Source organism: Accipiter gentilis, chromosome W (assembly GCF_929443795.1).
Source record: "Accipiter gentilis chromosome W, bAccGen1.1, whole genome shotgun sequence".
Lineage (NCBI taxonomy): Eukaryota > Metazoa > Chordata > Aves > Accipitriformes > Accipitridae > Astur > Astur gentilis.
Window position 1 is genome coordinate 29232846 of NC_064918.1, and position 19819 is coordinate 29252664.

The 19819-nt window shown below is 45.0% G+C and overlaps 2 protein-coding genes across 2 annotated transcripts in view; one reads left to right on the forward strand and one right to left on the reverse strand.

Moving 5' to 3' along the window:
* The window catches only part of LOC126035452 (uncharacterized), a 293141-nt gene that overhangs the window by 252982 nt on the left and 20340 nt on the right, over positions 1-19819 (reverse strand). The window lies entirely within an intron of this gene.
* LOC126035433 (microtubule-associated protein 1B-like) overlaps positions 1-19819 on the forward strand; it is a 102147-nt gene that overhangs the window by 45165 nt on the left and 37163 nt on the right. The window contains exon 3 of the mRNA XM_049793975.1: positions 12011-12093. Within this exon, the coding sequence (XP_049649932.1) occupies positions 12011-12093 (83 nt within the window). The remainder of the gene's footprint in view (positions 1-12010; positions 12094-19819) is intronic.

Genomic DNA, 19819 nt, shown 5'->3' on the forward strand with positions numbered 1-19819 from the left:
AGTGGCAGGGAAATACACTGAAAGTAACAGGAAAACACACCTGATTAATAAGTGGCTCAGAGGCTGGTGCCATCAGTGGAATTTTGGGGTTTTTGATCACGGGAAGCTTTACACGGCACCAGGCTTGCTGGCGACAGATGGAGTCCGGCTATCTCAAAGGGGGAAAAGGATTCTCGCTCATGAGTTGGTGGGGCTCATAGAGAGGGCTTTAAACTAGGTTTGAAGGGGGAAGGGGATAAAACTAGGCGCACCAGAGATGAGCCTGTGGGTGGCGTGCTAATGTTGGGGGTGGAATCCATAGCCCAGCTCAAGTGCATCTATGCCAATGAACGCAGCATGGGCAATAAACAGGAGGAGCTAGAAGCCATTGTGCAGCAGGATAGCTATGACTTAGTCACCATCACAGAAACATGGTGGGATGACTCCCATGACTGGAGTGCTGCAATGGATGGCTATCAGCTCTTCAGAAGGGATAGGCAAGGAAGGAGAGGTGGTGGGGTGGCTCTCTATGTTAAGGAGTGTTTTGACTGTACAGAGCTCCACGACTGTGATGATAACGTTGAGTGCTTATGGGTGAGGATGAGAGGGAAGGCCAACAAGGCAGATATTGTGCTGGGAGTCTGTTACAGACCACCCAACCAAGTTGAAGAGACGAATGAATCATTCTACAAGCGGCTGGCAGTAGTCTCACAATCATCTGCCCTTGTTCTTGTGGGGGACTTCAGCTTTCCAGACGTCTGCTGGAAATACAACACAGCAGAGAGTAAGCAGTCTAGGAGGTTCCTGGAGTGTGTGGAAGATAACTTCCTGACACAGCTGGTAGGTGAGCCTACCAGGGGAGGAGCCTCGCTAGACCTACTGTTTACAAACAGAGAAGGACTGGTGGGAGATGTGGTGATCGGAGGCCATCTCGGGCTTAGCAACCATGAAATGATAGAATTCTCGATTCTTGGTGAGTTAAGGAAGGGGGTCAGCAAAACCGCCACTATGGAGTTCTGAAGGGCAAACTTTGGCCTGTTCAGGACACTGGTTGAGAGAGTTCCTTGGGAGACAGTCCTGAAGGGCAAAGGGGTCCAGGAAGGCTGGACATTCTTCAAGAAAGAAGTCTTAAAGGCTCAGGACCAGGCTATTCCCATGCACCTCAAGACAAACCGTCAGGGAAGCCGACTGGCCTGGCTGAACAGGGAGCTTTTGCTGGGACTCAGGAAAAAAAGGAGAGTATATCATCTTTGGAAGAAAGGGCAGGCAACTCTGGAGGAGTACAGGGATCTTGTTAGGTCAAGCAGAGAGGAAATTAGAAAGGCAAAAACTCAGCTAGAACTGGCCACTGTTGTAAGTAACAACAAAAAATGTTTTTACAAATATGTTAACAACAAAAAGAGAGCCAAGGAGAATATCTATCCTTTAATGGATGCAGAAGGGAGCATTTCTACCAGAGATGAGGAAAAGGCTGAGGTACTTAATGCCTTCTTTCCCTCAGTCTTTAATAGGGAGACCAGTTATCCTCAGGGTACTCCTCCCCCTGAGCTGGAAGACAGGGATGAAGAGCAGAATATACCCCCCATAATCCAGGAGGAAATAGTTAATGACCTGCTACACCTCCTGGACACTCAAAAATCTATGGGACCAGATGGAATCCATCCAAGAGTACTGAGGGAACTGGCAGAGGAGCTTGCCAAGCCACTCTACATCATTTATCAGCAATCCTGGTCAACAGGGGAGGTCCCAGACAACTGGAGGCTTGCCGGTGTGACGCCCATTTACAAGAAGGGTCAGAGGGAGGATCCAGGGAACTACAGGCCTGTCAGCCTGACCCTGGTGCTGAGGAAGGTTATGGAGCAGCTCTTCTTGAGTGCACTCACACAGCATGTGCAGGGCAACCAGGGAATCAGGCCCAGCCAGCATGGGTTCATCAAGGGCAGGCCCTGCTTGACCAACCTTATCTCCTTCTATAACCAGGTGACCCGCCTAGTGGATGAGGGAAAGGCTGTGGATGTTGTCTACCTTGACTTCAGCAAGGCCTTTGACACTGTCTCTCATGGCATACTCCTTGAGAAGTTGGCAGCTCATGGCTTAGACAAGTGTACTCTTCGCTGGGTAAAAAACTGGCTAGATGGATAAGCCCAGAGAGTTGTGGTGAATGGAGTTAAATCCAGTTGGCAGTGGGTCACAAGTGGTGTTCCCCAGGGCTCAGTACTGGGGCCAGTTCTATTCAATATCTTTATCAATGATCTGGATGAGGGGATCTAGTGCACCCTCAGTAAGTTTGCAGATGTCACCAAGTTGGGAGGGAGGGTTGATCTGCTCGAGGGTAGGAAGGGTCTACAGGGGGATCCGGACAGGCTGGATGGATGGACCGAGGCCGATTGTATGAGGTTCAACAAGGCTAAGTGCCAGGTCCTGCACTTGGGTCACAACAACCCCATGCGGTGCTACAGGCTTGGGGAAGAGTGGCTGGAAAGCTGCCCAGTGGAAAAAGACCTGGGGGTACTGGTTGACAGCTGGCTGAATATGAGCCAGCAGTGTGCCCAGGTGGCCAAGAAGGCCAAAAGCATCCTAGCCTGTACCAGAAATTGTGTGGCCAGCAGGAGCAGGGAGGTGGTTGTTCCCCTGTACTCGGCACTGGTGAGGCTGCCCCTCAAGTACTGTGTTCGGTTTTGGGCCCCTCACTACAGGAAAGACATTGAGGTGCTGGAGCGTGTCCAGAGAAGGGCAACCAAGTTGGTGAGGGGCCTGGAGCACAAGTCTTCTGAGGAGTGGCTGAGGGAACTGGGGTTGTTTAGTCTGGAGAAAAGGAGGCTGAGGGGAGACCTTATTGCTCTCTACAACTACCTGAAAGGAGGTTGTAGTGAGGTAGTGTATTGGGTCTGGCTGAGATGGAGTTAATTCTCCCCATAGCAGCCCTCATAGCACTGTGCTCTGCATCAGTAGCTAGAAAGGTGTTGATAGCACACCAGTGTTTTGGCTACTGCTGAGCAGTGCAGGCACAGCATCAAGGCTGTCTCTCCAACATTTTTGCCTGCCCCCCCTCAACGGCAGGCTGGGGCTGGGCAAGATCTTGGGAGGGGAGATAACCAGGACAGCTGACCTAAACTAACCAAACAGATATTCCATACCATATGATGTCAGCTCAGATATAAAAACTAAGTAAAGGGGGGCATTTTTTGTCTTCTGGAGCAACCACTACGTGTACTGAAGCCCTGCTTCCCAGGAAGTGACTAGACATCGCCTGCTGATGGGAAGTAGAGAATAACATCATTTGTTTTTTCTTTGCTTTCGCGCGTGCGACCTTTGCTTTCACTTTATTAAACTGTCCTTATCTTGACCCACAAGCCTTTTGTTATATTTTCTCCCCCCTGTCCAGCTGAGGAGGGGGAGTAATAGAGCAGCTTTGGTGGGCACCTGGCGCCCAGCCAGGGTCATCCCACCACAGGTGGGTACTGGTCTCTTCTATCAAGTAATTAGTGATAGGATGAGAGGAAATGGCCTCAAGTTGCACCAGGGGAGATTTAGACTGGATATTAGAAAAAATTTCTTTACTGAAAGTGTTGTCAGGCATTGGAACAGGCTACCCAGAGAAGTGGTGGAGCCACCATCCCTGGAGGTATTAAAAAACCACATATATGAGGCACTTCAAGACATGGTTTAGTGGGCATGGTGGTGTTGAGTTGACAGTTGTACTCGATATTAAAGGTCTTTTCCAACCTAAATTATTCTATGATTCTATGTCCTGGATAACCAGGTCTCCTGTTTCCTTCCAGAGAGGGCCCACATTTTCCTTAGTCTTCCTTTTATCACCGACATACCTATAGAAGCTTTTCTTGTTGCCCTTGACACCCCTGGCCAGATTTAATTCTATGAAGGCATTGGCCTTCCTAACCTGATCCTTGGCTGCTCAGACAATTTCTCTGTATTCCTCCCAGGCTACCTGTCCTTGCTTCTGTCAGGACCCGGGGTTTTCCAGACCAGGGAGGAGTCATGGTGAGTTCGGAATTCCCTCGGGCTAAATTAAGGTGAAACGACACCACGCGATCAGTTAAACATTTTATTCATGACAGAAGCAGCCTGAACTTGGGAGGCATAACAGTAGGTGGCAGGGTTTCTCACAACAGGAATTGGCATAAGACTACCTCTGTAAACCGTGTAACCCGGGGTAACCATATACATCAATTCAGGGAATAAGGAGATCCCTCCCATTGAGTCACGAGGTTCAGAGCAGACCCCCTTGCTTTCTGGACTCCTTCTCAGAGAAGAGCCTAGGGGTGGCTAGATCCACTTCTAGTCCCAGACTTGGTCAATGGTTTTATGTCTAAAGGGATGAGGTGTACGGGTTATGAAAAAGAAGAGAGAAAGACAGAAGAAGACAGAGAGAGAATAAGGAAGAGAAAAGAAAAAGATTTCACTGGTTCTGGGTCCAGCGTTGGTCCAGTCAGCCTAGGGGTCCAGTCAGCCTAGAGGTCTGGTTCCAGTGGGCATGTGCAGGGCTTCTTGTGTCTGCGCCTTTTATAGCCCAGTTCCCACCTTTTTACACATCAGTCATGTCCCCTCTTCGTTTTCTGTGTACCGCCCCTAAGGACTTATGTAACTCTCAATCTTCTGCGCAGGTGCCATTTTGGGGGGTAGTTGTGAGCTCCTTCCCCAAATAAACTCTGGGTGACCCCTGACTATATACTGTGAGTTGTCCTGCTCAGTTCATCAGGGCGGAGGGCTGCGCATCCTCCGACACACCTCCTGCATCCTGTGTCACGTGGTGTTGCTATGCAGAACTTGCCTTTTTGCCAGATCTTGCAAGCAAGGTCCATTCCTCCCCTCAACTGCAAAAGCCAGGCCCCGGTCCCTGTCAATCACAACAGGTGTTTGAGGCATTAACCCCGTCTAGTGTCTCACATCTTCCACCCTCTGTAGGCTTCCTTTTTGTGTTTGAGTTTGTCCAGGAGCTCCTTGTTCATCCATGCAGGCCTCCTGGTGGTTTTGCCTGACTTCCTCTTTCTTGGGATGCATCGCTCGTGAGCTTGGATGAGGTGATCCTTGAATATTAACCAGCTTTCCTGGGCCCCTCTACCCTCCATGGGCTGTATCCCATGGTACTCCACCAAGCAGATCCCTGAAGAGGCCAAAGTCTGCTCTCCTGAAGTCCAAGGTAGCAAGCTTGCTGTGTGCCCTCCTCACTGCCCTAAGGATCTTGAACTCCACCATTTCATGGTCACTGCAGCCAAGGCTGCCCTTGAGCTTCACATTCCCCACCAGCCCCTCCTTGTTGGTGAGAACAAGGTCCAGCATAGCACCTCTCCTCATTGGCTCCTCTATCACTTGGAGAAGGAAGTTGTCATCAGCACATTCTAGGAACCTCCTGGATTGCTTATGCCCTCCAGCAGATATTGGGGTGGTTGAAGTCCCCCATGAGGATCAGGGCTTGTGAACGTGAGGCTGCTCCTATCTGTCTATAGAGGGCCTCATCCGCTTGGTCTTCCTGGTCAGGTGGCCTGTAGCAGACCCCCACTATAATGTCATCTGTCCCTGCCCTCCCTTTAATCCTGACTCATAGGCTCTCGATCAGCTCCTCATCCATCCCCAGGCAGAGCTCCATGCACTCCATCTGGTCATTGACATAGAGGGCAACACCCCCTCCTTGTCTCCCCTGCCTGTCCTTCCTAAAGAGCCTGTACCCTTCCATTCCAACACTCCAGTCATAGGAGCCATGCCACCAGGTCTCCATGATGCCAATAAGATCATAGCCCTGCAGGCGTTCACATGGGTCTAACTCCTCTTGTTTATTCCCCATGCTACATGCATTTGCATAGAGGCATTTAAGTTGGGCCCTGATGAAGCTGACTTACTGGCTGGAATTCCTTTGTGCTGCTCTTCAGGTGCTCTCCTGCTGACCTGTGATCCCTCTCCAGACTCTGGACATCTATCGCTGGCACTGGCATCAAACTGGTAGGAGTGGGATGGATTGAGGTTCCCCTCCCCCAGAAACTTTAGTTAAAAGCATTCTGAACTATCCTACAATATCTCTATAGTACATATCTCTATATATCTTACAGTATCTCTCAGAAAGACTCATTAACCAATAGCAGCATGATTTGAATCCCAATATGCCTAAAGTTGCTTGATAACAAAATTTTCTGATTTTCCATTTCTAATATTTTTTGGGGCACTGCCACCTGCCTTAGAGTCCTTGGCCATTTGCCATGACCCTGAAAGGGGAACTGCCACAAAAATCAGTGGGAAATTAGCATAACACTCAGTGACAGACTTGGCATGTTGCATTTCTAATACTGAATTTACTTCAAGGGTCGCAAGATTTAATCACTGTTCATAACAACCCCCTTTGGCCATGTGTCCTGGTCTCAGCTGGGATAGAGTTAACTGTCTTCCTAGTAGCTGGTACAGTGCTATGTTTTGAGTTCAGCATGCAAAGAATGTTGATAACACTGATGTTTTCACTTGTTGCTAAGTAATGTTTAGTCTAAAGTCAAGGATTTTTCAGCTTCTCATGCCCAGCCAGCAAGAAGGCTGGAGGGGCACAAGAAGTTGGCACAGGACACAGCCAGGGCACCTGACCCAAACTGGCCAACGGTGTATTCCATACCGTGGGACGTCCCATTTAGTATAGGAACTGGGAAGTGGGGGCAGGGAACCGCCGCTCGGGAACTAGCTGGGTATCGATCGGCGGGTGGTGAGCAATTGCCCTGCGCATCATTTGTACATTCCAATCCTTTCATTATTGCTGTTGTCATTTTATTAGTGTTATCATTATCATTATTAGTTTCTTCTTTTCTGTTCTATTAAACCGTTCTTATCTCAGCGCATGAGTTTTACTTCTTTTCCCGATTTTCTCCCCCATCCCACTGGGGGTGGGGGGGAGTGAGTGAGCGGCTGCGTGGTGCTTAGTTGCTGGCTGGGGTTAAACCATGACACATAGCGTTGTCCTAAAAGCGGATTCGTTACCCGGCGTGCAATAGACCAATCTCACACACTCAGGAGATATATTGCTTTATTTTGCGCAGGGTGCTCGGTGGACTTTCCACAAATCAAGCACACCAGATTTGTCAGGTGTGTTCCTTCTATACAATAGCAATTGCATCTAATTTATTAAACTACTCCTACCTAATATGTATTCAGACTGTCTAATGCATATGCATAGGATTACATAGCCATGACACATCAGGTGCCTTCTCCGCATGCGCCGGGGTCTCGGGTGGTCTTCGGTGGTCGTTTGAGGATGTATCCCCTCCTCACTTTGACCGCTAAGTCCCTCTGTATCAGGTCAGTGGTTCATTTTCCTGCCAAGAGCATTGCACCATCAATCAGGAAGAATAGAAAGGATCAGAATTGGTGCTCCAGCTGAGGCACCATTAAACAGGAAGAATAGAAAAGATCAGAATGATCTTGGCTAACTAAATTTAAAACAGGACTTTCTAATCTACCACAGGATTTTCTGTATCTGACATCAATTTCAGACAGCTAAATGCATGTTGTCTTGCCTGATGGCTCAAAAGGCCCTTCTTGTTCAGTAGCCTTTTTGGCTACTGCCGTAAAAGACAATAAAAAACGTTTCTACAACTACATTAGCAACAAAAGGAGGGCTAAGGAGAATCTCCATCCTTTATTGGATGCCGGGGACAAAGGATGAGGAAAAGGCTGAGGTACTTAATGCCTTCTTTGCCTCCATCTTTAATAGTAAGACCAATTGTTCTCAGGGTACCCAGCCCCCTGAGCTGGAAGACGGGGACAGGGAGCAGAATGAAGCCCCCATAATCCAAGGGGAAATGGTTAGCAACCTGCTACACCACTTAGACACACACAAGTCTATGGGGCTGGATGGGATCCACCCAAGGGTACTGAGGGAGCTGGTGGAAGAGCTCACCAAGCTGCTTTCAATCATTTATCAGCAGTCCTGGCTAACCAGGGGAGGTCCCACTTGAGGTTAGCAGATGTGATGCCCATCTACAAGAAGGTTCAGAGGGAGGATCTGGGGAACTACAGGCCTGTTAGCAACCAAAACCAAAAATTTACATGGGATGGGAGCCCTCGCAGTCACTCACACTGTACCAGTGCTGGGTCCCCACCCTGTAAGATAAGTAGCAACACATGTTTATGCCAAGGAGTCAAAGAGGGAGGCAGGGACACATGCAGCTCTAAACAGGCATGTGTACATGGTGTAGACCGCTACACTTGCCTCTGGAAATCAATCTCAAGTTGCATGAAACCATGCAATCACTGGAGCTGGGCACCTGGTTCACGGGAGCACAGGATGTAAGTAACCACCATCAGTGCTGGTCAGTGAGAGTTGCAACTCCACAGATCAAATCCCTCCCAGCTACACAGATACATGACTTAGAGCAGCTTCAGTAAAGTCCAAAGTCGATGTTTTGAGTCAGATGGACACTATGCATCTTTGTCTAACTTTGCATGTGGGTAATTGCATTTCTTTTCTATCTATGTTTAATGTGTTAATATCTAATCATATATGAGGCTTAGTCTGGCCTGAAGCAAAGTGTGTTCTGTGTCACCAACTATTAAGCAAGAAATTTCTGTGGCAACTGAAGGGTGATAATTTCTTTTGTTTCCTTCCCAATGCTAAAGACTAGATTCAATAAACTGCTTAATGTCTTAATTTGAGAGAAACCTGCAGCATAACTAAAATATCAGATCACAGGGCATCTTCTGAAGGAATCTGTGGTAACAGAGCCATCTGGATGTTTTATTGAATGTAGTCTTATATATGCATTCCTGTTAGGCAAGGAAGCAGAGCTATTAAATTGAATTACAAAGGGTAATGCCAGAACTGAATGCTGCAGAGGGAGACTTGCCCTCCTCCCCTTTCATAATATACAGTCTGACTCCTTTCAAGCAAGCACAGCAAAAAGAATATGTGTTAAGAAAACTAGGTTTCTTCAAATTAATTAAATTATTATCCACAAGTCTCTAGGCATTTTCACGCACAAGAGGGTAAACTACAACTCCATCTCATTTTACCTGAGAATATTCTTTTTTTCCCTCTCCTTCACTTTCTATCATTTGATTAAAAGCTCTTACTCTGCCTGGGGGAGGGCTTGCCAGGGGAAGGGCCTGGGGCAGTAGCGAGCCTGCCCCGAGGCCAGGGCATTGTGGGAAAGGCTGGTTGCCCACCCTCCCAGACTGCCTCCATGCCGCTCCTGTGTTTTCAGGAATGCAGAGCTCTTTTCACCATTGGGATTCTCATCCTTGTCCTTGTTTCTTTACAGGGGAATTTTTCTAAGTTGGCAAATAGGTGACTTGTTCTGTGTCCCTTGTACTTCCTTTTAATCATAATGAATTATTTAATTGATTAATATTACAGTTTGCTTGGAAGGGACAGTTCTTCTGGTTTTTGGACTAATTACCAGTCAGATTCCTGAATGACAATATGGCTGCTAATTAATCTCACTGCAGTTCTTACAGAAAGAGACACTGATAAGAACTTGCTAATTACCATAGGAAAAAAATCAAGAGTCCTGTTGTGTTTTTCTGGCATTCACTCCCAGTCAGATCACTATTAAATACAGAGAATACATTAACTACTAAGTATGAAAGCCAATGGACTGTGAGGCTGCTCCAAAATTGCTCAGATGTTATTCATTCAGGAGCTAGCTGCATTTTGTACATCTGTTCACTCTTGTTGCCAAACATTGCTTGCTATAGTTTTTGTAAGCAGGAGAAAGATGAAGCAGGGCAGCATGGCAAGTGTTCGACCATGCCGATAAGGAATTTCTCACAGTGTCCCAGTGTTAATCAGTATTAGTAGAAAGCTGAATGGGGAGTTTTGGCAGGGCGGGTCCCAGCTTTCGCCTGGTTTGTTTGGTGTGGCTGTGGACCTGTGGTCTGCGTGGGGTGCTGCCTGGCTTGGGAACACTCCCACAGTGTTCTGAGACTGAAAGAGTTCACGTCTCAAACATTGTTATCAGAAACAGTGTGGCCAGCAGGAGCAGGGAGGTGATTGTTCCCCTGTATTCAGCACTGGTGAGGCTGCACCTCGAGTACTGTGTTCAGTTTTGGGCCCCTCACTACAAGAAAGACATGGAGTCGCTGGAGCATGTCCAGAGAAGGGCAACCAAGTTGGTGAGGGGCCTGGAGCATAAGTCTTATGAGGAGTGGCTGAGGGAACTGGGGCTGTTTAGTCTGGAGAAAAGGAGGCTGAAGAGAGAACTTATTGCTCTCTACAACTACCTGAAGGGGGGTTGTAGTGAGGTGGGTGCTGGTCTCTTCTGTCAGGTGGCTGGAGATAGGACAAGAGGAAATGGCCTCAAGTTGTGGCAAGGGAGATTTAGGTTAGATATCAGGAAAAATTTCTTTACTGAGAGGGTTGTCAGACATTGGAATAGGCTGCCCAGGGAAGTGGTTGAGTCACCATCCCTGGAGGTATTCAAAAAGCAAGTAGATGGGGTACTTCAGGACATGGTTTAGTGAGCATGGATGATGGTTGGACTCAATGATCTTGAAGGTCTTTTCCAGCCTAAATGATTCTATGATTGTGGTGGGGCAAGTTCTGCTTAATGACGAACACCGCATAACAATGAACTCTGCCTAGCAAGGAACCACAGGTGAAAAGAAGCTGATCAGCACCCTTCAGCAACAGGAGGGGGAGGGCATGCTGGAGGGTGCACAGCTCCCTGTTCTGATATGCTGAGCAGAGCAGCTCACCATGCATGGCGAAAAATCATGTATGCAGGGCAGGGGAAGTTACTCCCCAAAGGACCCCCAAGCCCAAAGGCTCACAAACTGATCATGACACCTAATTAGCCTAATAAGTTCGACTACCCACCTGAAGGAGGGGCAAGGAGATGATAAAAGGACACAAACTGAAGCCCCAGGTGCACAAGACCACTGGAACTGGACCCCTAGGCTGACTGAATGAACGCTGGACCCAGGACCAGTGAAATCTTTCTCTCTTCCTTTTTCTCTCTCTTCTTCGCTCTTTCCTTTTCCTTTTCCTCAATCCCTACACCTCATCCCTTTAAGACTTATCCTTTGACCAAGTCTGGGACTAAGAGTGGATCCAGCCACCCCTAGGCTCTTCTCTGAGAAGGAGTCTAGAAAGCAAGGGGGTCTGCTCTGAACCTCGTGACTCGATGGGAGGGATCTCCTTATTCCTTGAATTGATGTATATGGTTACCCCGGGTTACACGGTTTACAGAAGTAGTCTTATGCCAATTCCTGTTGTGAGAAACCCCGCCACGTACTACCATACCTCCCCAGTTCAGTTTGCTTCTGTCATGAATAAAATGTTTAACTGATCATTTGGTGTCATTTCACCTTAATTTAGCCCGAGGGAATTTAGAATTCAACACAACTCCCTGGTCTGTCCAGTCTGGGTTGTGACAGGTGTGTGATGGGGAGCACGTGTGTGCCGTGCAGGATGGTGCTGGTGGTGGTAGGAAGCAGGGACATCCTTGAGCTCCTTTGCTTGCCACAAATTGTGCTTGTTAGCCATGATCGGCAGCACCGGCATACAGCCCAAGTATTCACTTCTTGCAGTGGAAATTTGCAGCCCTTGCTGACTTTCCTCCAGCTGCAGCTAAGCCACCAGTAGTTCCTGGAAAAGCTCATTTAAAACCACCTAGGTATGTTACAGGACTGTGTAACCTCAGCTGTATCTGTGGTATAGATATGTCCATGAAAATCCAGGGCCAGATGCTCAGCTGGTGATGGTTACTCCAGTCCCTGATCCACATCAGCTCAGTAGGACCAAGGTGAGTAACAGGGACTCCTCCTGCCAGGGGGAAGGGACAGGACCCATCGCTGTTGCCAGTTTTTTTTCATTACCTTGAATTTTCTGGAGTGGTGTTTCTGGCCCATAGGACCACATGCCATGGGTATTGCTGAAGACATAAGCCAGCACAGTAGTTGCTGTGGCTGGTGCGCACTGCCCTGTATAACCAGAGGGCTGTCGCACAGTGGAACGTATAACTAGCTCAGGGAAAGCACTGGTTTAAACCATGCTGGTTGAATTTAATGTCTTTTTTTTTTTTTCTCTCTGTGCTTGCAGGTCAGAAGATTCTTCACCACAGAAGTGATGTCTTAGAAACTGTAGTCCTGATTAATCCCTCAGATGAAGCAGTTAGTACTGAGGTAAGTCAGTCAGAAATACTTCACTGGATGTGTCATAAAAGCTCCATTAAGCAGACAGGTTGAGAGCAGCTCCTAACTATGGACGAAAGGACATGTTAGGAACAAATATCATCAAAAACATCAGCTATCCCTTGATTTTCTTCCTGGTTTCCCAGACTCCTGATAAAGCATCAAAGGCATATGTTGTGTTAAAGCATAACGAAGTGTGGCAGAAAACAAACCCCCTTGCATTCCAGCTTGCCCTCAGATATCAGAGGGGCTGGGGGCGGCTAGGCTTAGATTATGAGTGATGCCCAATTCAGCACTATAAGTCTGGTTGCATTCAATATATTGAACTATTGCAATGACGGATGATCTAATAGCGCACTGTACTTTCAATTTAGTTGCATTCAATGAACTATCACGGCCAGACTTAAGGAGTTTGGTCATGTTCAACAAACTATCACGGCTAGATTAATGAGCAGCAGTTTATTAAAGCAACAGTACGGGTTCTTTTGGATTGCTGGTGATAAATACACTGTCTGCAAAGCACGTGCAAATAATTATACAGTTGACTACAAGCACACTAAATTATGGAAAAAACCCCTAGAGATTTCCAAGTTTCCCGGGGAAGCACTCGGTATAACAAAGTGTTCGAATCTTACCCAATAGGCATCCCTATGGGGGGGAAGAGAGGTTCAGCCCGTCAACTGATCCCAGCAGTCAGCGATGTCCTCCCAATTTGTCTATGATGGTGTCTTCCCTAGCATTCCTCCTCTCTTAAGCCCTTTTATATTTTCTTATTTTTAGGTGGAGCTTGCGTGACTCTAGTCATACATACCTTTACTATGATTGGTGTAAAATCTCCTCGCTTTACTTTTAAAGGTATATATGCTAGAAAAAATTTACAGCGCATGCTCAGTGAGGGGTGGTCGCAGCTTGGAGGCGGGTAGCTTTTGGGATGGAGGTGTGTTTTAGTATTGTAATGAGATTATAATGAGCAAAGTTCACCCAGAGAACATGATTTAGCGTGTCACTACTCCAGAACTGGGCACTTATGATATAAATCAGAAGTAGGGCAGTAGTGTTGACAGAACCCCCATTGTTTCACCTCCTTGCTTCAGTGGATTCAATGCAGGGACCTTCCATTCTTGTTCCAGTAGTTCCAGTTCCCCATCCCTGCAGTGATATCACAGAGCCTGGCCAGGGTGTCTCCACTCTGCTCCACCCTCCGTGTTGCTTCTCAGAGTCAGCATACCAAGCTCCCCTGGTGTTGCTAACATCTAAGGTTGCAGGTTATGTTGCTTAGGGAATTATTATGGAACAGATTTCTTGTATATCCACCACATTCCACCCTGGAGGTTTACCTTCCCTTAAGAGGGGGACATATCAATAAGTCACCTCCAGCAATCATTCCACAGCATAGGACAGAAACACACCACTTATCCCAGAACTCATTTCCTCATAACAGACCAAATTCCCTTCTTGATGAAGGCAGCTGTAGTGAAACTGCATCTGCTTTTCTTCTGCTCCTCCATTGTTTGGTAGCTCTGGATGCCTATTTTACATATGAAAAAGTGCTTGAAAAGAAACCAGGTGGTCTGAGATAAAATTAGGTCTTCGAGAAGAATTACCATCTATGTGGTGGTGACTCTAGGTTGATCTACATGATCTGTCCTTCAAAAAGTATGTGACATGATCAATGGACTCTGGAGAGTGCCCAGAAAAGGACTGTCAATTCCTCATGAACTGGCTAGAGTAGAGTCAAAGCAATGAGCATGTAGCTGAAAGACAAAGTTGATAAATTTATCTAGTGAGACTGAATGTTGTAAAAAATAGGGATAATTACATTGCTAGCCAGTGCTGGGAAGCACTGACATAGTACAAGTTCTTTTGGGAAATGAAGTGGCTCTGCCACTTTGTGAAAAATCTATTTTGATACCAACTTTAAGTGATATTAAATACAAACAGGAGGAAACATGCCAAAACAAATGGAATTTCTGAAGTTTTAAAAGTTTAAAAAAGTAAGTAAGCTTAGTTAATGGCAGCTCATGCACTAAAAAATTATGTGCGAAAATCTCTTACATTGTGTTAGAGGTACTTAGTAAAGAACAAGGGTGTCAGCTGGGTAGCACCTCTTAGGTTTGTCTTTAATACGCTCAGGCTTTCAGAGTAAAAAGCTGTAAAGGATGGGGGAGGGGAAGAGCTGAAGGAACTGCCAAAAGTAGGGAAATGCTGCTTCTGTCACTGTTGCTTGTCATTCCTTTGATGGATGACCACATGGAAGAACATGGTCTGAGGTTGATTAATGCCTTCTGACCCCTGGCTTTACTCCTTTGGCTCTGGAAGATGTTTGGCTAAGTTACTGTTAATTTGCTCTTGCTAGACTGTGAAAGGCAATCTTTTCTTCACTTTCATCTTGCCAGACCGGTCACAGCCAGAAGTTACAAACTGAGGTTTACCTTGGCTGGCTAAGAGAGACTCTCACTGGACAAAAGCCAGAACATGATGATAAGAAAGAGGCAGAAGAATTAAATCAGAGGTTGGAATAGACATGCTTTGCCCATTATGGCAAATAGAAAACTTAGTTCCTACATATCAAGAGATTTCCAGGTTGCATCTGGGGAGACAGTGATATACCATGGAGCTCTGATTTTCACTAGAAGAGGAAATTGAATCTATCGGTTCAGGAAAAAACAAAGGCAAAAGATATTAAAACAAATTCCTGTTAATCTGGCTGGAAATAGCCATGCTGGTGGTAGTCAGAGCATAGTTCTGCCCAAAGCTCCTATCATATTCTGTCAGCTGCCAAATACCTCCGAACAGAAGCCCAAAGGGAGAGAGACCACAGTTACCCCAAAAAAAAAGTTTCTGAAAACCCCATGAGCAGTTACTTCCTTTTTAAGATGATCCCACTCCATTGCTCTAACACTCCTGCATCTGTACCATAAGTCTTAGAAACAGCTGATCTGCTTATGCTCCTGTCTCAGTTTGTTGCCGAAAACCTCGGAATAAAGAACTTATCAACACCAATTTAGTGCAGATAAGCAGACACTTCTTTATTAACGGCCGGGTGCGCGGGTGAGTCCTCTCACGAACCACGCACCCCGAACTCCAAAATCATACACCTTATATTGAACTTATTCATTCATATTCATTAGATTTCCAATAAATCATTAGCATATATTAATGTCCTTTACACATGCGCATTGAAGGTCTCTGGTGGTCTTCTAGAGTCCTCTAGTGGTCTTTCATAGTCTTCCTCACTTGTCCGCTTCTTGACCTTCTCCAGGTGATTCTGCGCAGTTGGATCCTTGGTAAATCACTAACTAACTATTTATTGGCAAATTACTACAGGTCACTTTATTCGACCTTTATCAATTCCATTAATTTATAATTCTGACATCTTCTCCATTCTTCTAGTTTGTTATTCTATACTCCCTCTGACACACACTACATCACTAGTTTGCTATACTATACTCCTGCTGACAAACACTACATCACTAGTTTGCTATAATCTACTCCTACTGACAAACACTATGTCAAAATCATTCTTAAATCTCAAGCTTGTCAGCTAAGTTCTAAATGTTCCTTCTAAATGATTTTGACCAATTCCTTCGGCCTTGGTATCAGGTTATACAAAGGGTTTCACAGCAGCTGTCGGTTATTAATCAAATGTGCAAAATGCAATAGAGGTATCTTTACTAAACTGTTTCTTATCATTTTACGATTTTTATCATACATCAGTTATTCTAACCACTATCAAATCAGTAAGAAATTAAAGCTACCAACCAATCAATAAAAAATCAATAACTTAATCAATAATCAATCAGTAACATTTCCCCCCTTTGAAAGTGTTGAAAATTATTTCAATACTTTCACATTAACTACATAACATTTCTCTACTAATACTTGGCAAATCGGTATTTGTTTCAGCATATTGTGGTGGTGGACTGTACTCTGGTGGAACAGTTGGAACCTCTCTCATGATCATGCGATTGACTGCAATTTTATTAATAAATTGTCTTTTTAAACAGACATATGTCAGCATGATCATTAAAAAGACAATTAGTAACAAAAACAAAGTTTTAATTATAGATTTTAACCAAGAACTCAGATTCCACCCTAATTCGCTAAAAATTTTTCCCAGCCAATCTTCTGACATATCCTCTCGAATGGTCTCGGTTTCTTTCTCAATTTTGCTCAATAGCTCCAGATCATGTTCTACGTCTTGAGTAACATTAGGAATATGAATACAACAATGGTCCAATGTATCCTTGAGGTATCCACACACTCCATGTTCTTTAAGTAAGAGTAGGTCTAGGGCCATTCTATTTTGAATAATCATCCTGGAAGTTGCCTGCAGCTGGATATTTAATTCCTTAAACCCTTTCTTTGTAATGTTCGCCAATTTTTCTACCTGGCCTGTTAGATGATAAAGCCATTCTCTATTTCTATATAAAGCTATGGGGTTCAAAAGAGATTCAAGAGCCCAGCCAATTTTTACTCCCGATGATGGTTCGTTCCATATCTCTTCATCTGTCTCAGATCTCTTGGTCCGTTTTAACCTTAAATTCTCCAAAGGCCCTTTAAATGGTGATTTCTTCCAAATCGGACACAATGTTGGCATGCCTAAAATAATTTGTTTTACTGTACCATCCAGTGATAACTGAGTTGTCCAGGTTCCATCACTTAGTGCCCAAACTAAATGTCCTGGACTCTGAATGGTAGTTTTTCTGCAACTGAAAAAGGTTCCCCTTTTAGGTAGGAATGTTTCAGTTAATTTGAGATCATTTTTAAGTCCCCTACACAAGCAGCCATATTTCAAGGCCGCAGCTAAAGGGGAGATTCTTTCTATTGCTGGGTCCATAATACTACAGTCATAAACTTTCTCACATTTCCACCAAGGTACCATTTTCTCTTTTATCCGCAATGTACTCTTTCTATCATTTATAGATGGCCAGGCTATAACAACCAATCCATCCCAAATAATACACCAAGAAGTTTTGGCCATATATTAAAATTGAAACATTATGGCCATAGACCATATCGAATCCCAACTAACTGTGTTTCCTGAGATGGTCTGATTAGTCTCATTACATTTCCATTCCATAATACTCCGACTCCCGTTAGTTTTGACTTGTACATCATACGAGCACCAACCCATAGGACTACCCATAGCAAACATATCTCCTAAAGGGGAGGCCGGGGTGAATTGATGATTCAATAATTTCAGACAATCTTCTTCCCTGCCCATCCATTTCCATTGTTTTCTGATGACCTTTACCTGCTCGGACCATTGTGTCACTGGCACTTGTTTACAGTGAGTGGTTTCGTTTTTGTGTTCCAGGGTGGTTAAATTCATGGTTAAAATTCCCCAAGGGATAGTTTCCCCTACTGCTCTTGGTATTGGTAAACAAGCAGTGATCTGAGTAACATTTTGTAAATAGGCAAATCCTTTAATCAATCCTAACATCAAATTTTCCTCAACCGATTTTTCTGGAATGCCAATCAATTGCTCTGTTTCTACTTGTCTCTTGTTCCTATTCATCAGTTCCGTCCAGGTTCCCACCAACACCATCTGCCAAACCACTATGAAAAGAACAATCACAAACTGATATGAAAAATTAGACATGTTTCAGAGTCAGTTTCAAAGTCTTCGGGTTACGGCTGATGATCTTCCATATAGCAGGTGCTTTCTTCACTCGAGTGTAGTGTATCCAAGCCTCTGATTCGGCAATCTTAATCGCCGTGAAGGTGGTTAACAGTACCTGGAAGGGTCCTTTCCAATGTCCTTGCAAGGGTTCAGAAGCCCACGTTTTCACGTAGACATAGTCTCCTGGTTGGAAGTCATGGACCGGAGCTTCCAAGGATAATGGTCTATTCCACACCACAATCCTCCGAATCACGGCCGAAGTTTTTCCTAGGGAAAGCAAATAGTTATACACATCTTGTTTTCCTTTTACATACATATTTGGGTTTGGTTCCGGGGACTCATAAGGTTTCTCATACAACAATTCATAAGGACTGACTGAGGTTCCACTCTTTGGCTGTACTCTGATTCGTAATAATGCCAATGGAAGTGCTTGTGGCCATTTTAAATTAGTCTCCTGACAAATTTTACTTATTTGTCTTTTTAGGGTTTGATTCATTCTTTCTACTTTCCCACTGGATTGTGGTCTCCATGGGGTATGCAAATCCCATGTTATACCCAGAATTTTACTAACATTTTAGATTACCTCTGCAACAAAGTGTGGACCTCTGTCAGAAAAAATTCCAATAGGAACTCCAAACCTTGGAATTATTTCTCGTAGTAACCACTTTACTACTTCCTTTGTTTGTGTGGAACGACAGGGAAGAGCTTCTGGCCATCCTGAAAAAGTATCAACCCCCACCAGAATGTACCGATATCCATTCTGCCTAGATAATTCTGAAAAATCTCCTTGCCAGTAATCTCCAGGCTCTGTACCAGATTTTATTCGACCCATTTGTACCTTTTTCCTGACCACTGGATTATTTTTCAAACATACTTCACATTTTGCAGTTATCATTTTTACCATTCCTAACATTTTGAGCGATACTACTTGTTTTTGTAAGGAGGTTACTAAGGCTTCTGCTCCCCAGTGACATTCCTGATGTTTCGTTTGGATTATTTCTCTCATCAGAACGGGTGGAAGTACCACCTGTCCTGTAGGTGTTACCCACCATCCGGCTTGATTTTTCTTAGCATTTAATAATTGACCTAACTTATCATCCTCTTCCGAATATCTTGGTTCCTCCCTGGGAAGAGTTACTGTTTTGGAGGGAATTAGTGCCATTTGCCATGCTCGTTCCTTGGCTACCTTTCTTGCTGCTCTATCGGCAAAATTATTTCCAGCAATTTCCTTTGTATTTCCAATTTGGTGTGCTTTACAGTGCATGATTGCTACCTGATCTGGTTTTTGAACTGCCTGTAATAATTTTAAAATTTCACCTTGATGTTTGATATTTGATCCCTGAGAGGACAACAGTCCTCTTTCTTTCCACAATGCTCCATGGACATGTACCACCCCAAAGGCATACTTTGAGTCTGTCCAAATATTCACTTTCTTGTTTTCGCTTAGTTCCAAAGCTCGAATCAAAGCAATAAGTTCCGCTTTCTGAGCTGAAATATTACTTGCCAATGCTCCTGCTTCTATAACTGTGGTATCTGTTGTTACCGCATATCCAGCGTATCGGATTCCTTGTTCCATGAAGCTGCTACCATCAGTATACAACTCCCAGTCCGGTTGCTCCAGTGGTACATCCTTCAAATCTTCACGACTGGAATAAACATACTCAATAGCAGCCAAACAATCATGTTCCAATTGTCCTTCTTCCTGTATGGAACTTAAAAACACTGCTGGATTTACCAGGTTAGTTGTTTTCAAAATTACATCATCCTGTTGAGTTAGTACTACTTGGTATTTCATCATTCTGCTCGGAGATAACCAATGTCCCCCCTTTTGTTCTAAAACAGTTTTCACCATGTGTGGGACATAAACTATTATTGTTTTTCCCAACGTCAGTTTCCGAGCTTCTTGTATAAGCATTACTGTTGCAGCCACGGCTCGAAGACAATTTGGCCACCCTTTACTCACTGTGTCCAATTGTTTGGAGAAGTATCCGACAGGTCGCTTCCAGCTTCCCATCTTCTGGGTTAACACACCAAGTGCCAAGCGTTGTCTTTCATGGACGAACAGCTGAAAATCCTTGGTTAAATCAGGAA